This window comes from Ranitomeya imitator, chromosome 5 (genome assembly GCF_032444005.1).
Source record: "Ranitomeya imitator isolate aRanImi1 chromosome 5, aRanImi1.pri, whole genome shotgun sequence".
NCBI lineage: Eukaryota > Metazoa > Chordata > Amphibia > Anura > Dendrobatidae > Ranitomeya > Ranitomeya imitator.
The window spans coordinates 475,680,410-475,702,751 of NC_091286.1; the positions used below are offsets into that span (position 1 = coordinate 475,680,410).

A 22,342-nucleotide genomic window follows, 5' to 3' on the forward strand; every position below is an offset into this window, starting at 1 on the left:
CCACTTGCACATATTTTCCCCTATCCCCATTATTCTCATTTTATGTATCAACCTTTTGTGTGGCACCGTATCAAAAGCTTTTGAAAAGTCCATATACACTACATCCACTGGGTTCCCTTGGTCCAATCTGGAACTTACCTCTTCATAGAAACTGATCAAATTAGTCTGACATGAACGGTCCCTAGTAAACCCGTGCTGATACTGGGTCATGAGGTTATTCCTCTTCAGATACTCCAGTATAGCATCCCTTAGAATGCCCTCCAGTATTTTACCCACAGTAGAGGTTAAGCTTACTGGCCTATAATTTCCGAGTTCAGTTTTTGTCCCCTTTTTGAATATTGGCACCACATTTGCTATACGCCAGTCCTGTGGCACAGACCCTGTTATTATGGAGTCTTTAAAGATTAAAAATAATGGTCTATCAATGACTGTACTTAATTCCTGCAGTACTCGAGGGTGTATCCCATCCGGGCCCGGAGATTTGTCAATTTTAGTGATTTTTAGACGCCGCCGCACTTCCTGCTGGGTTAAGCAGGTGACATTTAATTGGGAATTTTTATCACTAGACATTTTGTCTGCCATGGGATTTTCTTGTGTAAATACTGATGAAAAAAAGTCATTTAGCATATTGGCTTTTTCCTCATCCTCATCCACCATCTCACCCAGACTATTTTTAAGGGGGCCAACACTATCATTTTTTAGTTTCTTACTATTTATGTAGTTAAAGAATATTTTAGGATTATTTTTACTCTCTCTGGCAATGAGTCTCTCTGTCTCAATCTTTGCTGCCTTGATTTGCTTTTTACAGAATTTATTTAATTTTCTGTATTTATTTAATGCCTCCTCACTACCTACTTCCTTTAATTCTCTAAATGCTTTCTTTTTGTCACTTATTGCGCCCCTTACAGCTCTATTTAGCCATATTGGTTTCCTCCTATTTCTAGTATGTTTATTCCCATACGGTATATACTGTGCACAGGTCCTATCCAGGATGCTAATAAACGTCTCCCATTTTCTTTGTGTATTTTTGTGTCTCAGGATATCGTCCCAGTTAATTGCACCAAGATCCTCTCTCATCCGTTGGAAATTTGCCCTCCTGAAGTTTAGTGTCCTTGTAACCCCTCTACTACACATCTTTTTAAAGGATACTTGAAAACTTATTATTTTGTGATCGCTATTTCCCAAGTGACCCCCAACCCTTATATTTGATATGCGGTCTGGCCTGTTGGTTAATATTAGGTCTAGCAGTGCCCCCCTTCTTGTTGGGTCCTGAACCAGTTGTGAAAGGTAATTGTCTCTCATAATTGTCAAAAACTGATTACCTTTGCTGGAACTGCAGGTTTCTATTCCCCAATCTATTTCAGGGTAGTTGAAGTCCCCCATAATAATGACTTCTCCTTGAGTCGCAGCTTCATCTATTTGCTTTACGAGGACATTCTCCATTGCTTCCATTATTTTTGGAGATTTATAATAAACCCCTATCAGTAATTTATTATTTTTTCCCCCTCCCCTTATCTCCACCCACAGGGATTCTACATTTTCATTAAATTCACCTATATTATCGCGCAGGATGGGTTTTAAGGATGATTTTACATATAGACACACCCCTCCCCCTCGCTTATCTGTACGGTCATTTCTGAACAGGCTGTAGCCCTGCAAGTTAACAGCCCAGTCATGGCTCTCATCCAGCCACGTTTCAGATATCCCCACCATGTCATAATTATGCTCCAACAACATTAGTTCTAATTCGTCCGTTTTGTTGGCGAGGCTTCTGGCATTAGTATACATGCACTTTATGTTCCTCTCTGTACTTCTATTTCTTAAATTATTAACTGTTCTGACCCCAACCCCCATGCCACCGCCACCCCCAACTTCCTTATTTGTGCCCAGGTCTCTGTCTGCACTATCTTCCCCTCCTATAAAATGAATACCCTCCCCCCCAATTCCTAGTTTAAACACTCCTCCAACCTTCTAGCCATTCTCTCCCCCAGCACAGCTGCACCCTCCCCATTGAGGTGCAGCCCGTCCCTAGCGTAGAGCCTGTAGCCAACTGAGAAGTCGGCCCAGTTCTGCAGGAACCCAAACCCCTCTTTCCTACACCAATTCTTGAGCCACTTATTAACCTCCCTAATCTCCCGTTGCCTCTCTGGCGTGGCACGTGGTACCGGCAGTATTTCGGAAAATACCACGTTGGAGGTCCTTGCTTTCAGCTTGCAGCCTAATTCCCTGAAATCATCTTTAAGGACCTTCCACCTACCTCTAACTTTGTCATTAGTGCCAATGTGCACCATGACCGCTGGGTCCTCACCAGCCCCTCCCAATAATCTGTCCACCCGATCAGCGATGTGTCGGACTCGAGCGCCAGGTAGGCAGCACACCGTTCGACGATCCCTGTCTTTGTGACAGATTGCCCTATCTGTTCCCCTAATAATTGAGTCCCCCACTACCAGCACCTGTCTGGCCTGCCCTGCTCTCCTATTTCCCTCCTTACTGGAGCAGTCACTCCTCCGGCTTTCAGAGGACATGCCTGGCTGCAGCAGTGCTACCCCTGTACTGGCACCCCCCTCATCTGCCAACTTAGCAAACTTATTGGGGTGTTCCAGATCAGGACTAGCCTCCCTGGCACTCTTCCCTCTACCCCGCTTCCTAACTGTCACCCAGCTTGCTACTTCATTGTCCTGCAGCTCCATCCCACCATCACCCCCCTCATCTGTCCCATTGAGCGTCTGCTCCGTGAGCAGAAGACTCCTCTCCATATTGTCTATGGATCTCAGTGTTGCCAGCTGCACATTTAGAGTCAGAATCTGGGTTTCCAAATGCACAACGTGCTCACATCTCGCACAGCAGTATGCACCCTCGATCGGCTGCTCAAGGACTGCATACATGTGGCAAGATGTGCACTGGATGGCATTAACAATCGTGGAGCACATTTCCTAATGGGGATTGCACCAGACAGAACAGTTCAATTAAAAATAAATAAATAAATAAATAAATACAAAGTATTAATAAAAATCAGACAGCAATTCCTCCCCTGGAAACTCCCTGAATCCAAAGTCACTGAATCACAAGTGTGATGTGTATGGAGCGGAGCCGTGTGTGTATGAGGTGTATGGAGCGGAGCTGAATGTGTATGAGGTGTATGGAGCGGAGCCGTGTGTATGAGGTGTATGGAGCGGAGCCTTGTGTGTATGAGGTGTATGGAGCAGAGCCGTGTGTGTATAAGGTGTATGGAGCAGAGCCGTGTGTGTATAAGGTGTATGGAGCGGAGCCGTGTGTATATGAGGTGTATGGAGCGGAGCTGTGTGTGTATGAGGTGTATGGAGCAGAGCTGAATGTGTACGAGGTGTATGGAGCGGAGCTGTGTGTGTATGAGGTGTATGGAGCGGAGCTGAATGTGTATGAGGTGTATGGAGCGGAGCCGGGTGTGTATTCAGGGTACGGAGCGAGCTGCATGTGTATGAGGTGTATGGAGCGGAGCCAGGTGTGTATGAGGTGTATGGAGCAGAGCCGGGTGTGTATTCAGTGTACAGAGCAAGCTGCATGTGTATGAGGTGTATGGAGCGGAGCCAGGTGTATATGAGGTGTATGGAGCAGAGCCGGGTGTGTGCGAGGTGTATGGAGCGGAGCAGCGTGAGTACGGAGTGGAGCCATGTGTGCAAGGTGTACGGAGCGCAGCCGCATGTGTAGGAGTAACTATGTGTGGCCATTATACAGTATGGAGCATCATGTGGGCCCATTATACAGTATGGAGCATTATGTATGCCCATTATACAGTATGTAGCACTATGTGGCCATTATACAGTATGGAGCATCATGTGTGGCCATTATACAGTATGGAGCATTATGTGTGCGCATTATACAGTATGGAGCAGTGTGTGCCCATTATACAGAATGGAGCATCATGTGAGGCCATTATACAGTATGGTGCATCATGGGTGACCATTATACAGTATGGAGCATCATGTGTGCCCATTATACAGTATGGAGCATCATGTGTGGCCATTATACGGCATGGAGCATCATGTGTGGCCATTATACAGTATGGAGCATTATGTGTGCCCATTATACAGTATGGAGCACTGTGTGCCCATTATACAGTATGGAGCATCATGTGAGGCCATTATACAGTATGGTGCATCATGTGTGACCATTATACAGTATGGACCATCATGTGTGCCCATTATACAGTATGGAGCATCATGTGTGGCCATTACACAGTATGGAGCATTATGTGTTCCCATTATACAGTATGGAGCACTGTGTGGCCATTATACAGTATGGAGCATTATGTGTGGCCATTATACAGTATGGAGCATCATGTGTGGCCATTATACAGTATGGAGCATCATGTGTGGCCATTATACAGTATGGAACACTGTGTGGCCATTATACAGTATGGAGCATCATGTGTGGCCATTATACAGTATGGAGCACTGTGTGGCCATTATACAGTATGGAGCATCATGTGTGGCCATTATACAGTATGGAGCACTGTGTGGCCATTATACAGTATGGAGCATCATGTGTGGCCATTATACAGTATGGAGCACTGTGTGGCCATTATACAGTATGGAGCATCATGTGTGGTCATTATACAGTATGGAGCATCATGTGTGGCCATTATACAGTATGGAGCATCATGTGTGGCCATTATACAGTATGGAGCATCATGTGTGGCCATTATACAGTATGGAGCGTCATGTGGGGCTCATTATACTGTATGGAGCAATATATGGGGCTCATTATACTGTATGGAGCAATATATAGGGCTCATTATTCTGTATGGAGCAATATATGGGGCTCATTATTCTGTATGGAGCACTGTGGTGCCCAGAATACTGTATGGAGGACTATACTGTCTGATTTATGACCTATTGTAGAATGTACAATAGTTATCACTCATGTAATGTATGGGGGGACTGTATATGAGATGGGAGCCCTATAGGGGGGCTGTACTGTATCTGTGTTTGGGGGGGCGCCGTTTTGAAGTTCGCCTCAGGCAGCGGTGTGGCTAGGTTCACCCCTGCTCCCACTATACAATGGCCCACTTTCTGGGCATGTTATACCCATGACATTTCTCCTACAGAATACATTGACATTGATCTGGATGCTTGCTTTTGTCAGATGTATGCTACCAACTATATAGAAAAATGTGCATAGTTTAAAATAAGGAGCAAATGCAAAGTAATCAGCGCTATAATATTATTTTATTGATAAACATAAAAACATGAAAGCCACACGGAGACACACAAAACATTCCCCTGTTCTTTCTTAAAATTGTTTTATTGTATTAACCCCGTCACCCCATGGGCGATTTCCCATTTTTCGTTTTTGTTTTTTTCCTTCCCTTTTTCTAATAGCCATAACTTTTTTAATTATCTGTAAATTTGGCCATATGTGGGCTTGTTTTTTGCAGGACCAGTTGTACTTTTGAGTGATATCATTGATAGGGCAGCACGGTGGCTCAGTGGTTAGCACTGCAGTCTTGCAGCGCTGGCGTCCTGGGTTCAAATCCCACAAAGGACAACATCTGCGTGGGTTTTCTCTGGGTACTTCGGTTAACCTCCCACATTCCAAAGACATACTGGGTATTTGTGTGGGTTTCCTCTGGGTACTCCGGTTTCCTCCCACATTCCAAAGAATGAGATTGTGAGCCCCATTGGGAACAGCGATGATAATGTGTGCAAAACTGTAAAGCGCTGTGGAATATGTTAGCGCTTTATAAAAGTAAAGATTATCATTATTATTGTACCATATAGTTTACTGGAAAATGGAAAACAATTGCAAGAGTGGTGAAATTGCAAAAATAAAGTGCAATTCCACAATTGTTTTTTGTATTTACAATGTTTACTATATGGTAAAACTGACCTGGTAATATGATTCCCCAGGTCAGTATGAGTACACAGATACCAAACATGTATGGTTTATATTTTGAGTTTTGAAAAAAAATTCCGAAATTTGTATGAAATTTTTTTTTTTGCGTTTGTCGCCATTTTACAAGACCTGAAACGTTCTCATTTTTTGTCATCTGGGGCTGGGTCAGGGCTTACTTTTTTGCACCCCGAGCTGATGTGTTTACGGATATTATTTTGTGGTAGATATAATGTTTTGATTGTCTGTTATTGCATTTTATTGCTATTGCAGCGACCAAAAACAATAAATCTGGCATTTTATTTTTTAATCATTACGCCATTTACCAATCGGATTAATCTACTTTATATTTTGATAAGTAGGACATTTATGAACACAGAGATACCAAATGTAAGAAAAAAGTTCATCAGCTCACCCTTGAATTGTCCACAGCAGGTGCAGTTATCCACGAAGGTGCATGGAATAGCGTTCAAGCCCGCATGCAGAGTTAATCCGTAATGATCCAGAACATCTAATTGATAATAAAAAACATACTTTATTCAACTTCTCTTAAAAACATTGTTGGAGATCAAGACAGAATGGGATAGCTAGTCCTTAATCATAATGAGTAAAAAACAAAACTCCTGACTTGATATCCTGCTCAGGAGAGGAAATGACATTTGTGAAACAGCTGATGAATAATCAATGTTAGAACCAATCAATAAGGAACACCATACACACAAAAATCCACAAATCACATGTAGATCAAAAACCACGGAGCAACATCCCAAAGATTATTTCTGCAGAAAAAAAAATATATTTTTTTCCTCCTTCCTTCCTTCCTTCCCTCTTCTCTTTTCCCTTTGCTATTCTTTAATAAAAATAACTTAAATCTGTTTTCTGATTCAAACCTAAGAGAATCTCTAGTGTTTAACGCAGAATCCAGTGGGCTTCTCTTTTATCTCCCCTCCTCGGTGTCTGATATTTATTTTTTCAATTGCAGAGATTTTTAAATCAGACACATCGCCGGAGTGAGGATGCAGAAAATGCATAGAAACACCAGACAAATGGCGCGTTGTACGGTTTTGTGCATCGTAAATATGTTCTGATAAGCATTTGCGCAGTGTTCTGGTGGTGCGCCCAACATATTGCACTCTGCAATTCTCACATGAGATAGATACACTAGATATGTGCTCCCACAAATCATCATCAATTTTATATTGAAAGTTTCTCCTGTCTGATAAACAAGTGATTTTTATTAAAACTACAGCAAGGAGCCCACCATAACTCATTGCTGGAATCAGGGTCTCTGCCTCTACAGTACGTCCAAATGCCTTTGCTATACATAGCAAGGCTTCTGCAAATATCAACTATGATCACTGGCCACGGGTTGACATTCACAGGAGTATCGTGATGACAGGCGCGGGTGTCTTCTGCAGACCCCCAGCTGTCATGACAACCTATCAGCACCCCGCAATCACGTGACAGGGGCTCCGATGGGCAGTACTCGTGACGCACTTTCGTATGGCGCGTGTTAAATCCTGCTTTCAGTGATTGACAGCGACATTTAACTTAACAGCTGTGAGTAGATCTCGGATCCTCCTGCAGCTGTTAAAGCACTTGATGGATGATTAAATAAGTCATTATGTGCTGCGAAAGATGCGGCCAATGACTTAGGGGCTCATTTAGACATCCGTAGATCTTGGTCCAATCACAGACCAGCACGCACAGGCCGCGGGTCTCCTGATTGGAGCATGACAGTTTCATATATTTCTTGAGGCTATGACTCTCAGGATGAGAGACCCACGTCCTATCTGGCTTGCCATCGGTGATAGGACCGAGATCCACGGACGTCTGTATGAGCCCTTAGATTGTTCAGTATAATAGGAGAATAGTACAAAATAAGACTGAAATTAAATGGTGAAGGTGCAATTTCATCTGCCTGTATTCATTTCCTAGCTCAGAAACTGGATATGCCGTATTAAATATGTCGGAGAGACAATTAGGTGAACTTGTATAAATCAAAATAAAATCCTCTGTGTAGAATTCATGGAGAGGTGCCGTGTGCACATGAGAACACTCACGATTGAAATGAATGGGGCTTATTCATTATAGTGGAGGCCTTGGTAGGCACACACATGAGCTATATTTGTATTTGGCATTTTCACCATATATTTTAGTTAGGTTTGAGTTTCTGAAAATAAAAACATTTTTTTGAAAAGACATGAGATCTGAGGAAGGAGCTGCAGCTGGCCACTGGCAACAATTGGCCAAGAAACACCCCTGTAGGGAGAAAAAAATTAGAAGGGAACACTGGAACTGGAGCCCTTCATTCCCAGGATCGATGGTGGACCCAGAAGTCTAACCCCAGAGATAACTAAAGGGGGCTTTAGATGGCTTTAGCTATCTAAACTGAGAGCAGCATACTGTAGAGACAGAGACCCTGATTCCAGCAATGAGTTATGGTGAGCTCCTTGCTGTAGTTTTTATAAAAATCACTTGTTTATCAGCAGATTACTCACTAGAGGACTAGTAAACCTTCTGCCATGTAGTCCTTCATATTCATGAGCTCTGTATAATCCCACCCCGACCACTGATTGGCAGCATTCAGCCTATGCACATTGCACACAGAAAGCTGCCAATCAGTGGTGTGGGCGGGGGTTATACTGAGTTTACCTTTCAGCAAACTGCTAGATCTGCAGCAGATAAAACAGTGATTTTATCAAAGCTCCAAAAAGTAGCCCAGTAAGTGACAAATCGCTGGAATCCGTGTCTCTGCTTCTGCATCCTGCTGCTCTAGGATGGGTAGCAAAATCCTGGTGACAGATTCCCTTTAAGTGACTGCGATGGGACATTTGGCATACCTGAGCACTCAGACCTGTACAACACTTTGGAGAAGGTATCTGGGTTCACCTTACTTAGGGGGCAGCCTCAGACACGAGACCACGTGCACGCTCAGGCTCCCAGATCAGCATCTCTTTATTCTGTGAATTAGTCAATATACATTGAGTGTTGGAGCTATCTTTATTGTTAAAGAACCTGGGGCATTCTCGCTTAAAAATGAAAAGTAGTAATGATCGTCAAATCCCATTTGATCTCTGAAAGCTAAGCCTCCAAGGATACACACGGCATTGTTAATGCCTGGAATTACGTAGAAGTAAAAGCCGGGAAGACAGTATGATCATATCGCAACCTGTGTCATCACATCTGTTTCTAGGCAACCTCATGTGCCATATAAATGTGGAAAATCCCAATTTGTGTCTGGCACAGCCGAAGTAATGACTACAGAAGACGACATTACTGTCTGCATTGACCTCACTGAGAATGAGAATAATTAGGTTAGGAAATTGAGTGATTTAGACCAGGCTTAGGCAGCTTCTGTTCTGACTACTCGCTTTGCAAAACTATAAGTCCCAGCATTTCCTGACAGCAATTACGGCATCTAGCAGAACATTATGAAGAATACAGCTACACAAGGAAGACACTGAGACCGAACCAACCATCCTGTTGATGAAGTCCAACTATTTAGTTACACTGTAAACAACTAAAACCACAAATTGAGAAAGTGCTCTGTGTTGAAATCTTGGTCCTCTCCTCCCTCAATATTTGATACATGGTGATGGTATGTGCAGAGTTATTGGTCCATTAATTTGCCAATTACAAACTCTATACACTCGCATATGTCATTCTTACAGTACCTACAATCTGTAAAGAGGCTGCAGTCACTGTTTAGATAGTCAGCAAGGACCAACTATTAGGAAAGTAGCAGAATCCCATGGATTTATCAAAATTGGGTGCTAAGGCGAGGTTAAGGGGGTGGACTGATACAGAAATTAATTTTCATTCTAAATTCCTATCTATTTAATGCCATAATCTAATCTATTTTCTAAAGTACATAAATTAAAAAATCCCTATTCTTCCCTAAAGACAATTTTTAACTGCTCTGATTGTGTTTTTACTACTTCCTTTTTAATGATGTTTCATTTGAGAATACCAGTGCATGTGTCACGATGTGACCCGACCCAATGGGTGGTCGGTCAACGGACGGCACAACTCACAAACAACGGGATGGAAAAGGGGAGAGGAAGGCCCTACCAGTAGGGAATGGGGAATGGTCACCACCTGAGCTCAAACCTGATCCTGTCTCTGCACTCCCATAACGCCCTATGTGGGTCCTTCCCCCACCGCCATCAGGATAGCTCATCCCTAGTAGTCATCTATTACTGCCCTGGCTAGTGCACTGGCCGGCAAGGAGCACTAGGCTCACCTCTGCAGGTAATACACACGGGGAAGTGACAAACACCAAAGGACAAGGTAACAAAAACACCACACTTAGCTAATGAACATCGCTACTGAGCTCCACACCGCAGATACGGTAACAGCAGCAACTGGACTCCAATAACCAGACAGGGTAACACCAGAGAGCTGCTCCTGAAAGAAACTGTATCACCAACAGCACCCTGAAACATAAAGTGTGAAAAAATTATACATTTACATAATATATGAGGTATTGGTCAATATAAGCTCGCACTCACGTTAGGGGTCCTCACACTTGCGAGTCCTAATACTACACTGAAAAGCAAAGCCACAAAAAGAGGACTAAAAATTCTGCCAAAATTCAAGAATTAATACAGCAAACAAGGGGCAACAGTATTTACCTGCCCAGGTCTCACAACTAATGCACTCTCAGGAATGCAGCAAGCCCATGTAATAAAGATGGTGGCAATGCAGGTGCAAAATACTAATAAGACAGCCACTCACAGCCTACCAGATCATGGAGGGGGTGATTGCTTAGTATTAGATTGCACAAAAGCGGCATGTATAGGGCGCTGGTCACACACAGGTAATGCACAGTGTCTGGCTTAGTATGGGCATCACTAATAGGCTGTAAGCCAAACATTGTGCAGTGCCTGCGTGTGACCCCGCTCTACTGAGCATGCATCGGTTGTCAATTGTTGTCCAACAGATGCTCAGTAGATTCTTGTCATTGTGCAATGTACTTAAAGGGACTCTGTCACCTGTATTTGGAGGGAACAATTTTCAGCCATAGGGGCGGGGTTTTCGGGGGTTTGATTCACCCTTTCCTTACCCGCTGGCTGCATGCTGGCTGCAATATTGGATTGAAGTTCATTCTCTGTCATCCATAGGACACGCCTGTACAAGGCAAGATTGCACTGTGCAGGCATGTACTACGGAGGACAGAGAATGAACTTCAATCCAATATTGCAGCCAGCACGCAGCCAGCGTTTTCCAGGTAAGGTAAGGGTGAATCAAACCCCCGAAAACCCCGCCCCTATGGGTGAAAATTGTTCCCTCCAAATTCAGGTGACAGAGTCCCTTTAATGATAGTGCAGTCTCTGCCTGCTCCGATCAGATGTAACAAGCCAGCAACAGAACACACTGTCATTGCGCAGTGTAAGAGGATTGCCTGGTGTGCAGAGACCAGCACTGCCCCTGCAAGTGGTCTCTGCATGCAGGGTAATCCTATTACACTCATCAGAGTCAATGAGAGAGTGCACTGTCATGGTGCACATCACACAGTGACAAGAATCATGCTCAGTAAAGTGGGGACTAGCCCAACGCTTGTAGCGAAGGTCACTGGTGCTTCACTTCAGGGTGGGGCAGAGGCTGTGGTAGTGACCGCACCCTCTGCCCCCCGATGACACTTCGCATTGAGTATCCCAGCATTCACTCAAAAAGAAGTAGTAAAAAAAAGAAAACAGATAGTGTAGTAAGGTAAAGATAGGGACTTTTTAATTTAAGTATATTAGAAAATAGATTAAATTATGGCATTAAGTAGATAGAGATTTAGAATGAAAATTAATTTTTGTTTCGAACCTCCCCTATAAGGAACAGCCCATGGCAACTAACTATGTTGCAGCTTTCAGTTAAAAGTGGACCTCTAAAAATTTAGAATGGAAAGATGATGGCCCACTTTTCTTTTGAACCAGATTTTTTTTATAAATTTCCCTCTTTCATATCTTTTAATATTCTTAAAGGGGTTGTCCGGTCCAAATCGATAAGCCTGCAGTCGCTCTGTGTGATTGCAGACTTATGAATGCCTCCAGCGCACGCACTGGGGATAACGCATACATACCCTCCGGTCCCGGGTGTGAAACCGGCGAATCCTCGCAGCACACAGTGCATGCGCTGCTCGGATTCATAAGTCTGCAGTCACACCGAGCCACTGCAGATTTATCGATTTGGAACGGACAACCCCTTTAAGAATATTATGCTATTTATGAATGTGCAAATAGTGTTTTACATTACAACCAAATACAGTAGATGTGGACTAATGAATGCACAATGTTTCTGGATTGTGTCTATGATGCTAACCGTTGTAAATTATTATCAATTACTATGGACGAAAACCATTGCAGTTTGTGGATCTCCAAATTCAGCCAAATTACAGTTAATGAGACAATGTCTACTAAGTGAAATTATCATAAATCCCCGATACATGGCAAGGGAGAGAATGTTCTCATTATGTTTAACCCTTGTTTATCCTAGTGGTATTAGGTATTACATACCGTAAGCAGCTTTCAGATTAAATTAAGCCATGGTTGGTCCGAATAAAACATGATACTAAAGGAGACGATCATGTAGTTGATTGCAATCACTGCATGACCCGCGGACACTTTACAAGGAGACTTGCATGTGCTTTGCACCAATTTGCAGCAGCATTGAGGGTATGTGCACACGTTGCGGATTCTCTGCGGATCCGCAGCGTTTTTTAGGGTGCAGAAACGCTGCAGATCCGCAATTGATTTACAGTACAATGTCAATGAGAAAAAAAAAACGCTGTGCACACTGTGAAAATCCGCTGAAGAAACGCTGCGGTTTAAAAGAAGTAGCATGTCACTTCTTTTTTGTGAATCTGCAGCGTTTTTTTTTTACCTATTCCATTATAGAAAACCGCAGGGGTAAAAACGCAGCAAATCCGCAAGAAAACCGCAGCAAAAACGCACAAAAAACGCTGCGGAACCGCACAAAAAACGCAACAAATCCGCAAGTGCATTTTCTGCCAGGAGAGGCAGAATCCGCACCAGAAATTCCTAAGGCTAATCCGCAACATGTGCACGTAGCCTTATACTGGACACGTCTGCCAAGATCCAAATTTGAAAATGAAGATGAGTAACTCCATATGGATGCCTTGTGGTTTGCATCTATCTCTAGAACAAAATAAATTCTGATTGCCTACTATGTAGTTATTATATATTAAGACACAGTCGCTTTTTTTTATTCTATACCAAACTATTGGAAATAACATGGATTATGTCGCACTTTGTATGCATTTTTTTTAGGGAGGACTCGGGGGAGGGCGGTGTTCGAGGATATTATCCTTAACATATACTGTTATTATACTGTGTCTGTTTATATATAATTGACTTTTGCCAAGCGTTGTATGTTTATAATTCTCCCTTGATTATACCTTTCTTTAAACTTTAATGTCTTTGATGTGGCACTGTTAATACAAGTATGTATAATTATGTGGAAATTAGTAAAAGTGATGCTTGCCTCAAATGACAAAATTACTCGAAGGCCTTCTGTTGATAATGAGTTTCTATATATTGCTTTAGGGCCCTCTGACTTCTGTCGATGCCTGTGCTCAGTTTGCCTCTGCTCTATACTAGAAGGGTATATTTCTATATATTGTGTACAATATGCAGTGTTTTACAGTATCGGGATAATCATTTAGATTTCTGCAATCACATGCGCACGCTGTTTTTTTTCCATTTTGAGCTGTGCTGTAGTTTTGCCAAAATGCAGCATATCAATTCTTTCAGTGTTTGCGCCTTGAACACGACTGTACAAGAGTATTCAGCAATTCTCTCTTTTTGATGTCCACAGGGGTGTGTTATGCTGAATTTGGAGTACGTGTTCCCAAAACCACAGGATCTGCTTACACATACAGTTATGTCACTGTTGGTGAATTTGTGGCATTCTTCATTGGATGGAACTTAATCCTCGAATATCTCATTGGTACGGCAGCCGGAGCCAGCGCCCTTAGTAGCATGTTTGACTCCCTCGCCAATCACACTATCAGCCACTGGATGATTGAGAGTGTGGGGACATTGAATGGATTAGGTAAGGAGTTTGCTTTAATTGTATTTGCTCGGATGATAATACTTGACTGTTACCTAGTAACTATTTTTACAGTTTTATTGGGAGTTTTCCATCATCGCCTACTTTCAATAGTTGCTGAGGTTTCCAGGTCAAATTAAATGAGCTCATTATTCAGAATTTACAATGGTTTTGTTACCCTTTATATTTACCGTAAGTTACTGCTTAAAAAAAAATAAAGCATATAACTTTATTACAATAATTAGGAGATGGTGCCTAAGACAAAAGAAATATATTGTGTATACTATGAATTGAGAATACTTTTTAAACTCTCATCATGGTCGTTATGGAATATCAATTTTATTAAAGGAGCACTCCCTCTTAATATACCGTATATACTCGAGTATAAGCCGACCCGAGTATAAGCCGACCCCCCTAATTTTGCCACAAAAAACTGGGAAAACTTATTGACTCGAGTATAAGCCTAGGGTAGAAAATGCAGCATTTACCGGTGAATTTCCAAAATAAAAATAGATGCTCCATACCGTTCATTATTGCCCCATAGATGCTCCATATACAACTGTGCTATATAGAATGCTCTGCACCGTTGATTATGGCCCCATAGATGCTCCTTAGAATGCTGTGCCATATATGCTCTGCACCGTTGATTATGGCCCCATAGATGCTCCTTAGAATGCTGTGCCCCTTATATGCTCTGCACCTTTGATTATGGCCCCATAGATGCTCCTTATAATGCTGTGCCCCATATATGCTCTGCACCTTTGATTATGGCCCCATAGATGCTCCTTAGAATGCTGTGCCCCTTATATGCTCTGCACCTTTGATTATGGCCCCATAGATGCTCCTTATAATGCTGTGCCCCATATATGCTCTGCACCTTTATGGCCCCATAGGTGCTCCTTATAATGCTGTGCCCCATTTATGCTCTGCACCTTTATGGCCCCATAGGTGCTCCTTATAATGCTGTGCCCCATATATGCTCTGCACCTTTATGGCCCCATAGGTGCTCCTTATAATGCTGTGCCCCATATATGCTCTGCACCTTTATGGCCCCATAGGTGCTCCTTATAATGCTGTGCCCCATATATGCTCTGCACCTTTATGGCCCCATAGGTGCTCCTTATAATGCTGTGCCCCATATATGCTCTGCACCTTTATGGCCCCATGGGTGCTCCTTATAATGCTGTGCCCCATATATGCTCTGCACCTTTATGGCCCCATAGGTGCTCCTTATAATGCTGTGCCCCTTATATGCTCTGCACCTTTATGGCCCCATAGGTGCTCCTTATAATGCTGTGCCCCATATATGCTCTGCACCTTTATGGCCCCATAGGTGCTCCTTATAATGCTGTGCCCCATATATGCTCTGCACCTTTATGGCCCCATAGGTGCTCCTTATAATGCTGTGCCCCATATATGCTCTGCACCTTTATGGCCCCATAGGTGCTCCTTATAATGCTGTGCCCCATTTATGCTCTGCACCTTTATGGCCCCATAGGTGCTCCTTATAATGCTGTGCCCCATTTATGCTCTGCACCTTTATGGCCCCATAGGTGCTCCTTATAATGCTGTGCCCCATATATGCTCTGCACCTTTATGGCCCCATAGGTGCTCCTTAGAATGCTGTGCCCCATATATGCTCTGCACCTTTATGGCCCCATAGGTGCTCCTTATAATGCTGTGCCCCATATATGCTCTGCACCTTTATGGCCCCATAGGTGCTCCTTATAATGCTGTGCCCCTTATATGCTCTGCACCTTTATGGCCCCATAGGTGCTCCTTATAATGCTGTGCCCCTTATATGCTCTGCACCTTTATGGCCCCATAGATGCTCCTTATAATGCTGTGCCCCATATATGCTCTGCACCTTTATGGCCCCATAGGTGCTCCTTATAATGCTGTGCCCCTTATATGCTCTGCACCTTTATGGCCCCATAGGTGCTCCTTATAATGCTGTGCCCCTTATATGCTCTGCACCTTTATGGCCCCATAGATGCTCCTTATAATGCTGTGTCCCATATATGCTCTGCACCTTTATGGCCCCATAGGTGCTCCTTATAATGCTGTGCCCCTTATATGCTCTGCACCTTTATGGCCCCATAGGTTCTCCTTATAATGCTGTGCCCCTTATATGCTCTGCACCTTTATGGCCCCATAGATGCTCCTTATAATGCTGTGTCCCATATATGCTCTGCACCTTTATGGCCCCATAGGTGCTCCTTATAATGCTGTGCCCCATATATGCTCTGCACCTTTATGGCCCCATAGGTTCTCCTTATAATGCTGTGCCCCATATATGCTCTGCACCTTTATGGCCCCATAGGTGCTCCTTATAATGCTGTGCCCCATATATGCTCTGCACCTTTATGGCCCCATGGGTGCTCCTTATAATGCTGTGCCCCATATATGCTCTGCACCTTTATGGCCCCATAGGTGCTCCTTATAATGCTGTGCCCCATTTATGCTCTGCACCTTTATGGCCCCATAGGTGCTCCTTATAATGCTGTGCCCCATATATGCTCTGCACCTTTATGGCCCCATAGGTGCTCCTTATAATGCTGTGCCCCATATATGCTCTGCACCTTTATGGCCCCATAGGTGCTCCTTAGAATGCTGTGCCCCATATATGCTCTGCACCTTTATGGCCCCATAGGTGCTCCTTATAATGCTGTGCCCCTTATATGCTCTGCACCTTTATGGCCCCATAGATGCTCCTTATAATGCTGTGCCCCTTATATGCTCTGCACCTTTATGGCCCCATAGGTGCTCCTTATAATGCTGTGCCCCTTATATGCTCTGCACCTTTATGGCCCCATAGGTGCTCCTTATAATGCTGTGCCCCTTATATGCTCTGCACCTTTATGGCCCCATAGGTGCTCCTTATAATGCTGTGCCCCTTATATGCTCTGCACCTTTATGGCCCCATAGGTGCTCCTTATAATGCTGTGCCCCTTATATGCTCTGCACCTTTATGGCCCCATAGGTGCTCCTTAGAATGCTGCTGGTGCTGCCATAAAAAAAAAAAAAATCACATACTCACCTCTCTTCGCTCAGGACGCCGGCGCTTTCAATAATTACCTGCTCCTCGTGCGGCTCCGTCTCCAGCACTGACGCTCAGCAGAGGGCGCGCACTGACTACGTCACAGCGCCCTCTAACCTGAGCGTCACTGCTAGAGGACGCTGCAGACGGAGCCGGAGCGAGGAGCAGGTAAATATAGCGCTGCGCTCCCCTTACCTGCTGCGGCGCGGTCCCTGCAGTCCCTGGCTTCTCCGGCGCTGCAGCTTCTTCCTGTAATTGAGCGGTCACATGGCACCGATCATTTACAGCAATGAATATGCGGCTCCTCCCCTATGGGGGTGGAGCTGCCTATTCATTTCTGTAATGAGCGGTGCCATGTGACCGCTCAGTGCAGGAAGAATCTGCAGCGCCGGAGAAGCCAGGGACTGCAGGGACCGCGCTGGGAGCAGGTAAGTATGATTACACAGCCCCCGCTCCCCCTCCCCTGCTGACACCCGGTTATATGACTCGAGTATAAGCCGAGAGGGGGACTTTCAGCCCAAAAAAATGGGCTGAAAATCTCGGCTTATACTCGAGTATATACGGTATTACAGTCATCATATTATATAGCACTGTGTACTTACAATACCTCATTTTCTCATTCTACCCAGTTAATTCCGCTCTTTTGCGTTAGCTCTATGGTATCACGTGATTAAAAACTGATGAGCTGAATCCTTCTAAGCTCTATGTAGAAACAGGTCAGTTTTCCCTGTATGAGTCATCTCTGCGAATGTCAGTGACGGGAAGAGGAGTGGCTGGGTCAGGAGTTGGAGGAAAAGAAATAATTTCTGCAGAAACAAGACACTTCTGGTTTCTACATAGAGCAGAGAAAAGAGAAAAACTAGATGGGTAGAAATCCAAAATGGGCAATTGTAAGTATACACTGCTATATAGGAGTAAGCTATAGCGCTTGCCAAATAAGCTGTAGAGGGAACCCGGATACATGGAGTATGCCGGCTGATCAGCTGATCAGCGCTGCAGCTTCATGTGTCGCGGATGTGTCACTGTCACAGCACATTAATTGACAGCCCAACACACAGGCTCTCCATGCATGTGACTGTCACACAGCCACGACACATGCCTGTGCTGTTACAGTGATACAGCTGTGACACATGCTGCTGCGGCGCCGATCAGCCGGCGCGCTCCGCTGGGCTGTTGGGTCAGTAAGCCAAACCTCCGACGCCTCAATTTCCATGACTCCGACTCCACCAAAATGGGCTCCAACTCCATGACTCCGACTCTAACTCCACAGCCCTGACAGGGCTGTGGAGTCTTTAAGCCAAACCTCCGATTTTGACTCAATTTCCATGACTCCGACTCCGACTCCACCAAAATGAGCTCTGACTCCACAACTCTGACTCCACAGCCCTGGAACTCCATGTATCTGAGTTCCCTCTACAGCTTATTCGGTAAGTGCTATAGCTGAATAAATGATGAAATTCGCTCAACTCTATTCTCTACATCCTCTTCTCAGCTGCAGTTTACAGCAGATTCATCACTCACAGTCTCCATGATGAGCCTGTATATTGTTTCTAAAATAAGTCATGTTTCAGTGTAAAGTTTCAATATAAGTCACTGGCTGTCAGATTAATATTCACAGCATATCAGATCTTCTCACCCTCGTGTTATGTCACCTGTGACATAATAGTGGATGAATGCAATAACCACATATCAGAAAGGCTGACAAAATGCATACATTACTTATCCTCAGCTGCGTGCAAATGTGCACATTATATAACACAGAAGATGATGCATGCACCGCCGGAAAAAAGACGGCTATCTGCTGAAGGCATTACTCATCCCTGTGACTCATGATCAGATGTTCTCCTCTGGCATCACCATTCTTCACCATCTGATCGAATGAGAACACGGCATTCCGCACGACATTGTTTAACTTTTTATTATTGTATTTTTTTACTGTATAAAATACCATTATTGTGTTATTTAACTTTTCATTAATATTTCATCTCAGGCAAAGGTGAAGAATCCTATCCAGACCTTCTCGCTCTGGTCATTGCAGTCATCGTAACCATAATTGTGGCCTTGGGGGTGAAGAATTCAGTTGGATTTAATAATGTACTGAATGTAATTAACTTGGCCGTGTGGGTATTTATCATGATTGCTGGTCTGTTCTTCGTCAATGGCAAAAACTGGTCAGAAGGGAATTTTCTACCCTATGGATGGTCAGGGGTAGGTGATCATTTTCTTATCTTATTAATTCATATAACACCTATAATATATCCTTATGTGGATTACCAAACTACAAATAAACACCTATAAACAAAGGCACCACACATTGGTACTATAAAAGATCACTTTATTAGTAGAAAAAAGACCACAGCCTGATCTATATTAAAAAAGCCATAACAGGCATACTGGTAAGACATAACAAACACAGAACGGGTAGACACAACCTGGTAGATAACAACAAATCATTATATATATGCACTAAGTGTGACAATAAAGGCTCTCATTACATAACATACATGCTATATATAGCAATAGGGCAATTATGGAGTCACTTTATTAACTCCAGGACAGTACTATAGTCACTGTCCACCAAGTACAGGTGTACATATCTAATGGTGCTGGAGTAAACAAAGTGAGTCCACATATATTACATCTGACTCATTGGAACAAATCAACATACGTTGTAACGTGAGATTAGCTAGGCCAAAGACACCTAATATGCACAATATCAGAAAAATACCAGAACATATGCCCTGCTACAAAGTATATACATAAAACATGTGTTACCCGTGTACAGGAGAGAGAGGAACCAGGAGTCTACCACACCCGACGCGCGTTTCGCAGTGAAATGGACGAAGCATTTCACTGCGAAACGCGCGTCGGGTGTGGTAGACTCCTGGTTCCTCTCTCTCCTGTACACGGGTAACACATGTTTTATGTATATACTTTGTAGCAGGGCATATGTTCTGGTATTTTTCTGATATTGTGCATATTAGATGTCTTTGGCCTAGCTAATCTCACGTTACAACGTATGTTGATTTGTTCCAATGAGTCAGATGTAATATATGTGGACTCACTTTGTTTACTCCAGCACCATTAGATATGTACACCTGTACTTGGTGGACAGTGACTATAGTACTGTCCTGGAGTTAATAAAGTGACTCCATAATTGCCCTATTGCTATATATAGCATGTATGTTATGTAATGAGAGCCTTTATTGTCACACTTAGTGCATATATATAATGATTTGTTGTTATCTACCAGGTTGTGTCTACCCGTTCTGTGTTTGTTATGTCTTACCAGTATGCCTGTTATGGCTTTTTTAATATAGATCAGGCTGTGGTCTTTTTTCTACTAATAAAGTGATCTTTTATAGTACCAATGTGTGGTGCCTTATTAATTCATAGAATTAATCACATAGAACAAAAGGTTTGTGTGATATGACCACTTCTGGCTCTACTGATAACATATTTCCTTTACTGATATCAGATCCATGAGGGAATGTTCACACCTTGCGTTTTTGCAGCAAAAAAAGTTTTATTGTACTTGCAACATGAATGAGATTTTGGAAATCTTGTGCAAGTCATTGTTTTTCTCCTTGCTGAATTGAAGCTGTTTCAGATCTGCAGCATATCAATTCTTTCAGGGTTTTCTGGAACATTTTTCACGCATTCAAATGAATGGGGGAAAATACTCATCAAAACCACATGCAAAAACAAGTGTATGTTACACAGCATGTTTCCTGCCAACACTCAAGTATTATATGCAGCAGATTTTTCTGCTGCAAATACTGAATGTGTGCATGTTTAGACCGTCAGTTCCATAAATCTAAACATATATAAATATGTGTAATCTGAAGTATTTGGAGGTTTATATGTAACTTATAAGTAATTCAGCATGTCAATTAATTTTGTCACATAAAAAATTAATAAATTAAAATGTTAGCCAATTTTGGTGAATTAATGAAGGAACAACTGGAGTCAAGTTTGGTGGAATTCATGACAATATGTATATTGTTGTCCCTAGGCATCATATCAGCAGATGGCTGTAGCCATTTTTAAAGTAAAAAATAATATTTGGTGCCAGGAGGAAGCTTTACTTCTACTCCATCCATCATGCTTTATTGAAAAGGACTGGAAAGTTTGCTTCCTAAGTTATTTGTATTGGTACACTTAAGGGGAATCTTTCACCAGGTATTTGCTCTCCAATCTGAGAGCAGCATGCTATAGGGGTCACTTACTGGGCTGCTTTATTCAGTTTTGATTAAAAATTGTCATACATGCTCCAGATCTATCAGTTCTCTGAGTGCTGAGCCCTGTATAAACCCGCTTACACCTCATATTTTCAGCTTTCTGTGTACACTTTGCATAAACAGAAAGTTGCCTATCGGTGGTAAGGGTGTGGTTGGACTTCATGGCAGTAGGTTTACTAGTCCTCTAGTTACATAGTTACATAGTTATTAAGGTTGAAGGAAGACTATAAGTCCATCTAGTTCAACCCATAGCCTAACCTAACATGCCCTAACATGTTGATCCAGAGGAAGGCAAAAAAAACCCATGTGGCAAAGAGTAAGCTCCACATTGGGGAAAAAAATTCCTTCCCGACTCCACATACGGCAATCAGACTAGTTCCCTGGATCAACGCCCTATCAAGGAATCTAGTGTATATATCCTGTAACATTATACTTTTCCAGAAAGGTATCCAGTCCCCTCTTAAATTTAAGTAATGAATCACTCATTACAACATCATACGGCAGAGAGTTCCATAGTCTCACTGCTCTTACGGTAAAGAATCCGCGTCTGTTATTATGCTTAAACCTTTTTTCCTCCAAAAGCAGAGGATGCCCCTTGTCCCTGTTTCAGGTCTATGATTAAAAAGATCATAAGAAAGGTCTTTGTACTGTCCCCTCATATATTTATACATTAAAATAAGATCACCCCTTAGTCTTCGTTTTTCCAAACTAAATAGCCCCAAGTGTAATAACCTATCTTGGTATTGCAGACCCCCCAGTCCTCTAATAACCTTGGTCGCTCTTCTCTGCACCCGCTCTAGTTCAGCTATGTCTTTCTTATACACCGGAGACCAGAATTGTGCACAGTATTCTAAGTGTGGTCGAACTAGTGACTTGTATAGAGGTAAAATTATATTCTCCTCATGAGCATCTATGCCTCTTTTAATGCATCCTATTATTTTATTTGCCTTTGTAGCAGCTGCCTGACACTGGCCACGGAATATGAGTTTGTCATCCACCCATACACCCAGGTCTTTTTCATTGACGGTTTTGCCCAGAGATTTAGAATTAAGCACATAATTATACATCTTATTACTTCTACCCAAGTGCATGACCTTACATTTATCCCCATTAAAGCTCATTTGCC

At 43.0% G+C, this 22,342-nt stretch overlaps 1 protein-coding gene across 1 annotated transcript in view; it reads left to right on the plus strand.

Moving 5' to 3' along the window:
• SLC7A14 (solute carrier family 7 member 14) overlaps nucleotides 1–22,342 on the plus strand; it is a 233,143-nt gene that overhangs the window by 187,805 nt on the left and 22,996 nt on the right. The window contains exons 3-4 of the mRNA XM_069727336.1: nucleotides 13,702–13,938; nucleotides 18,966–19,183. Of these exons, the coding sequence (XP_069583437.1) occupies nucleotides 13,702–13,938; nucleotides 18,966–19,183 (455 nt within the window). The remainder of the gene's footprint in view (nucleotides 1–13,701; nucleotides 13,939–18,965; nucleotides 19,184–22,342) is intronic.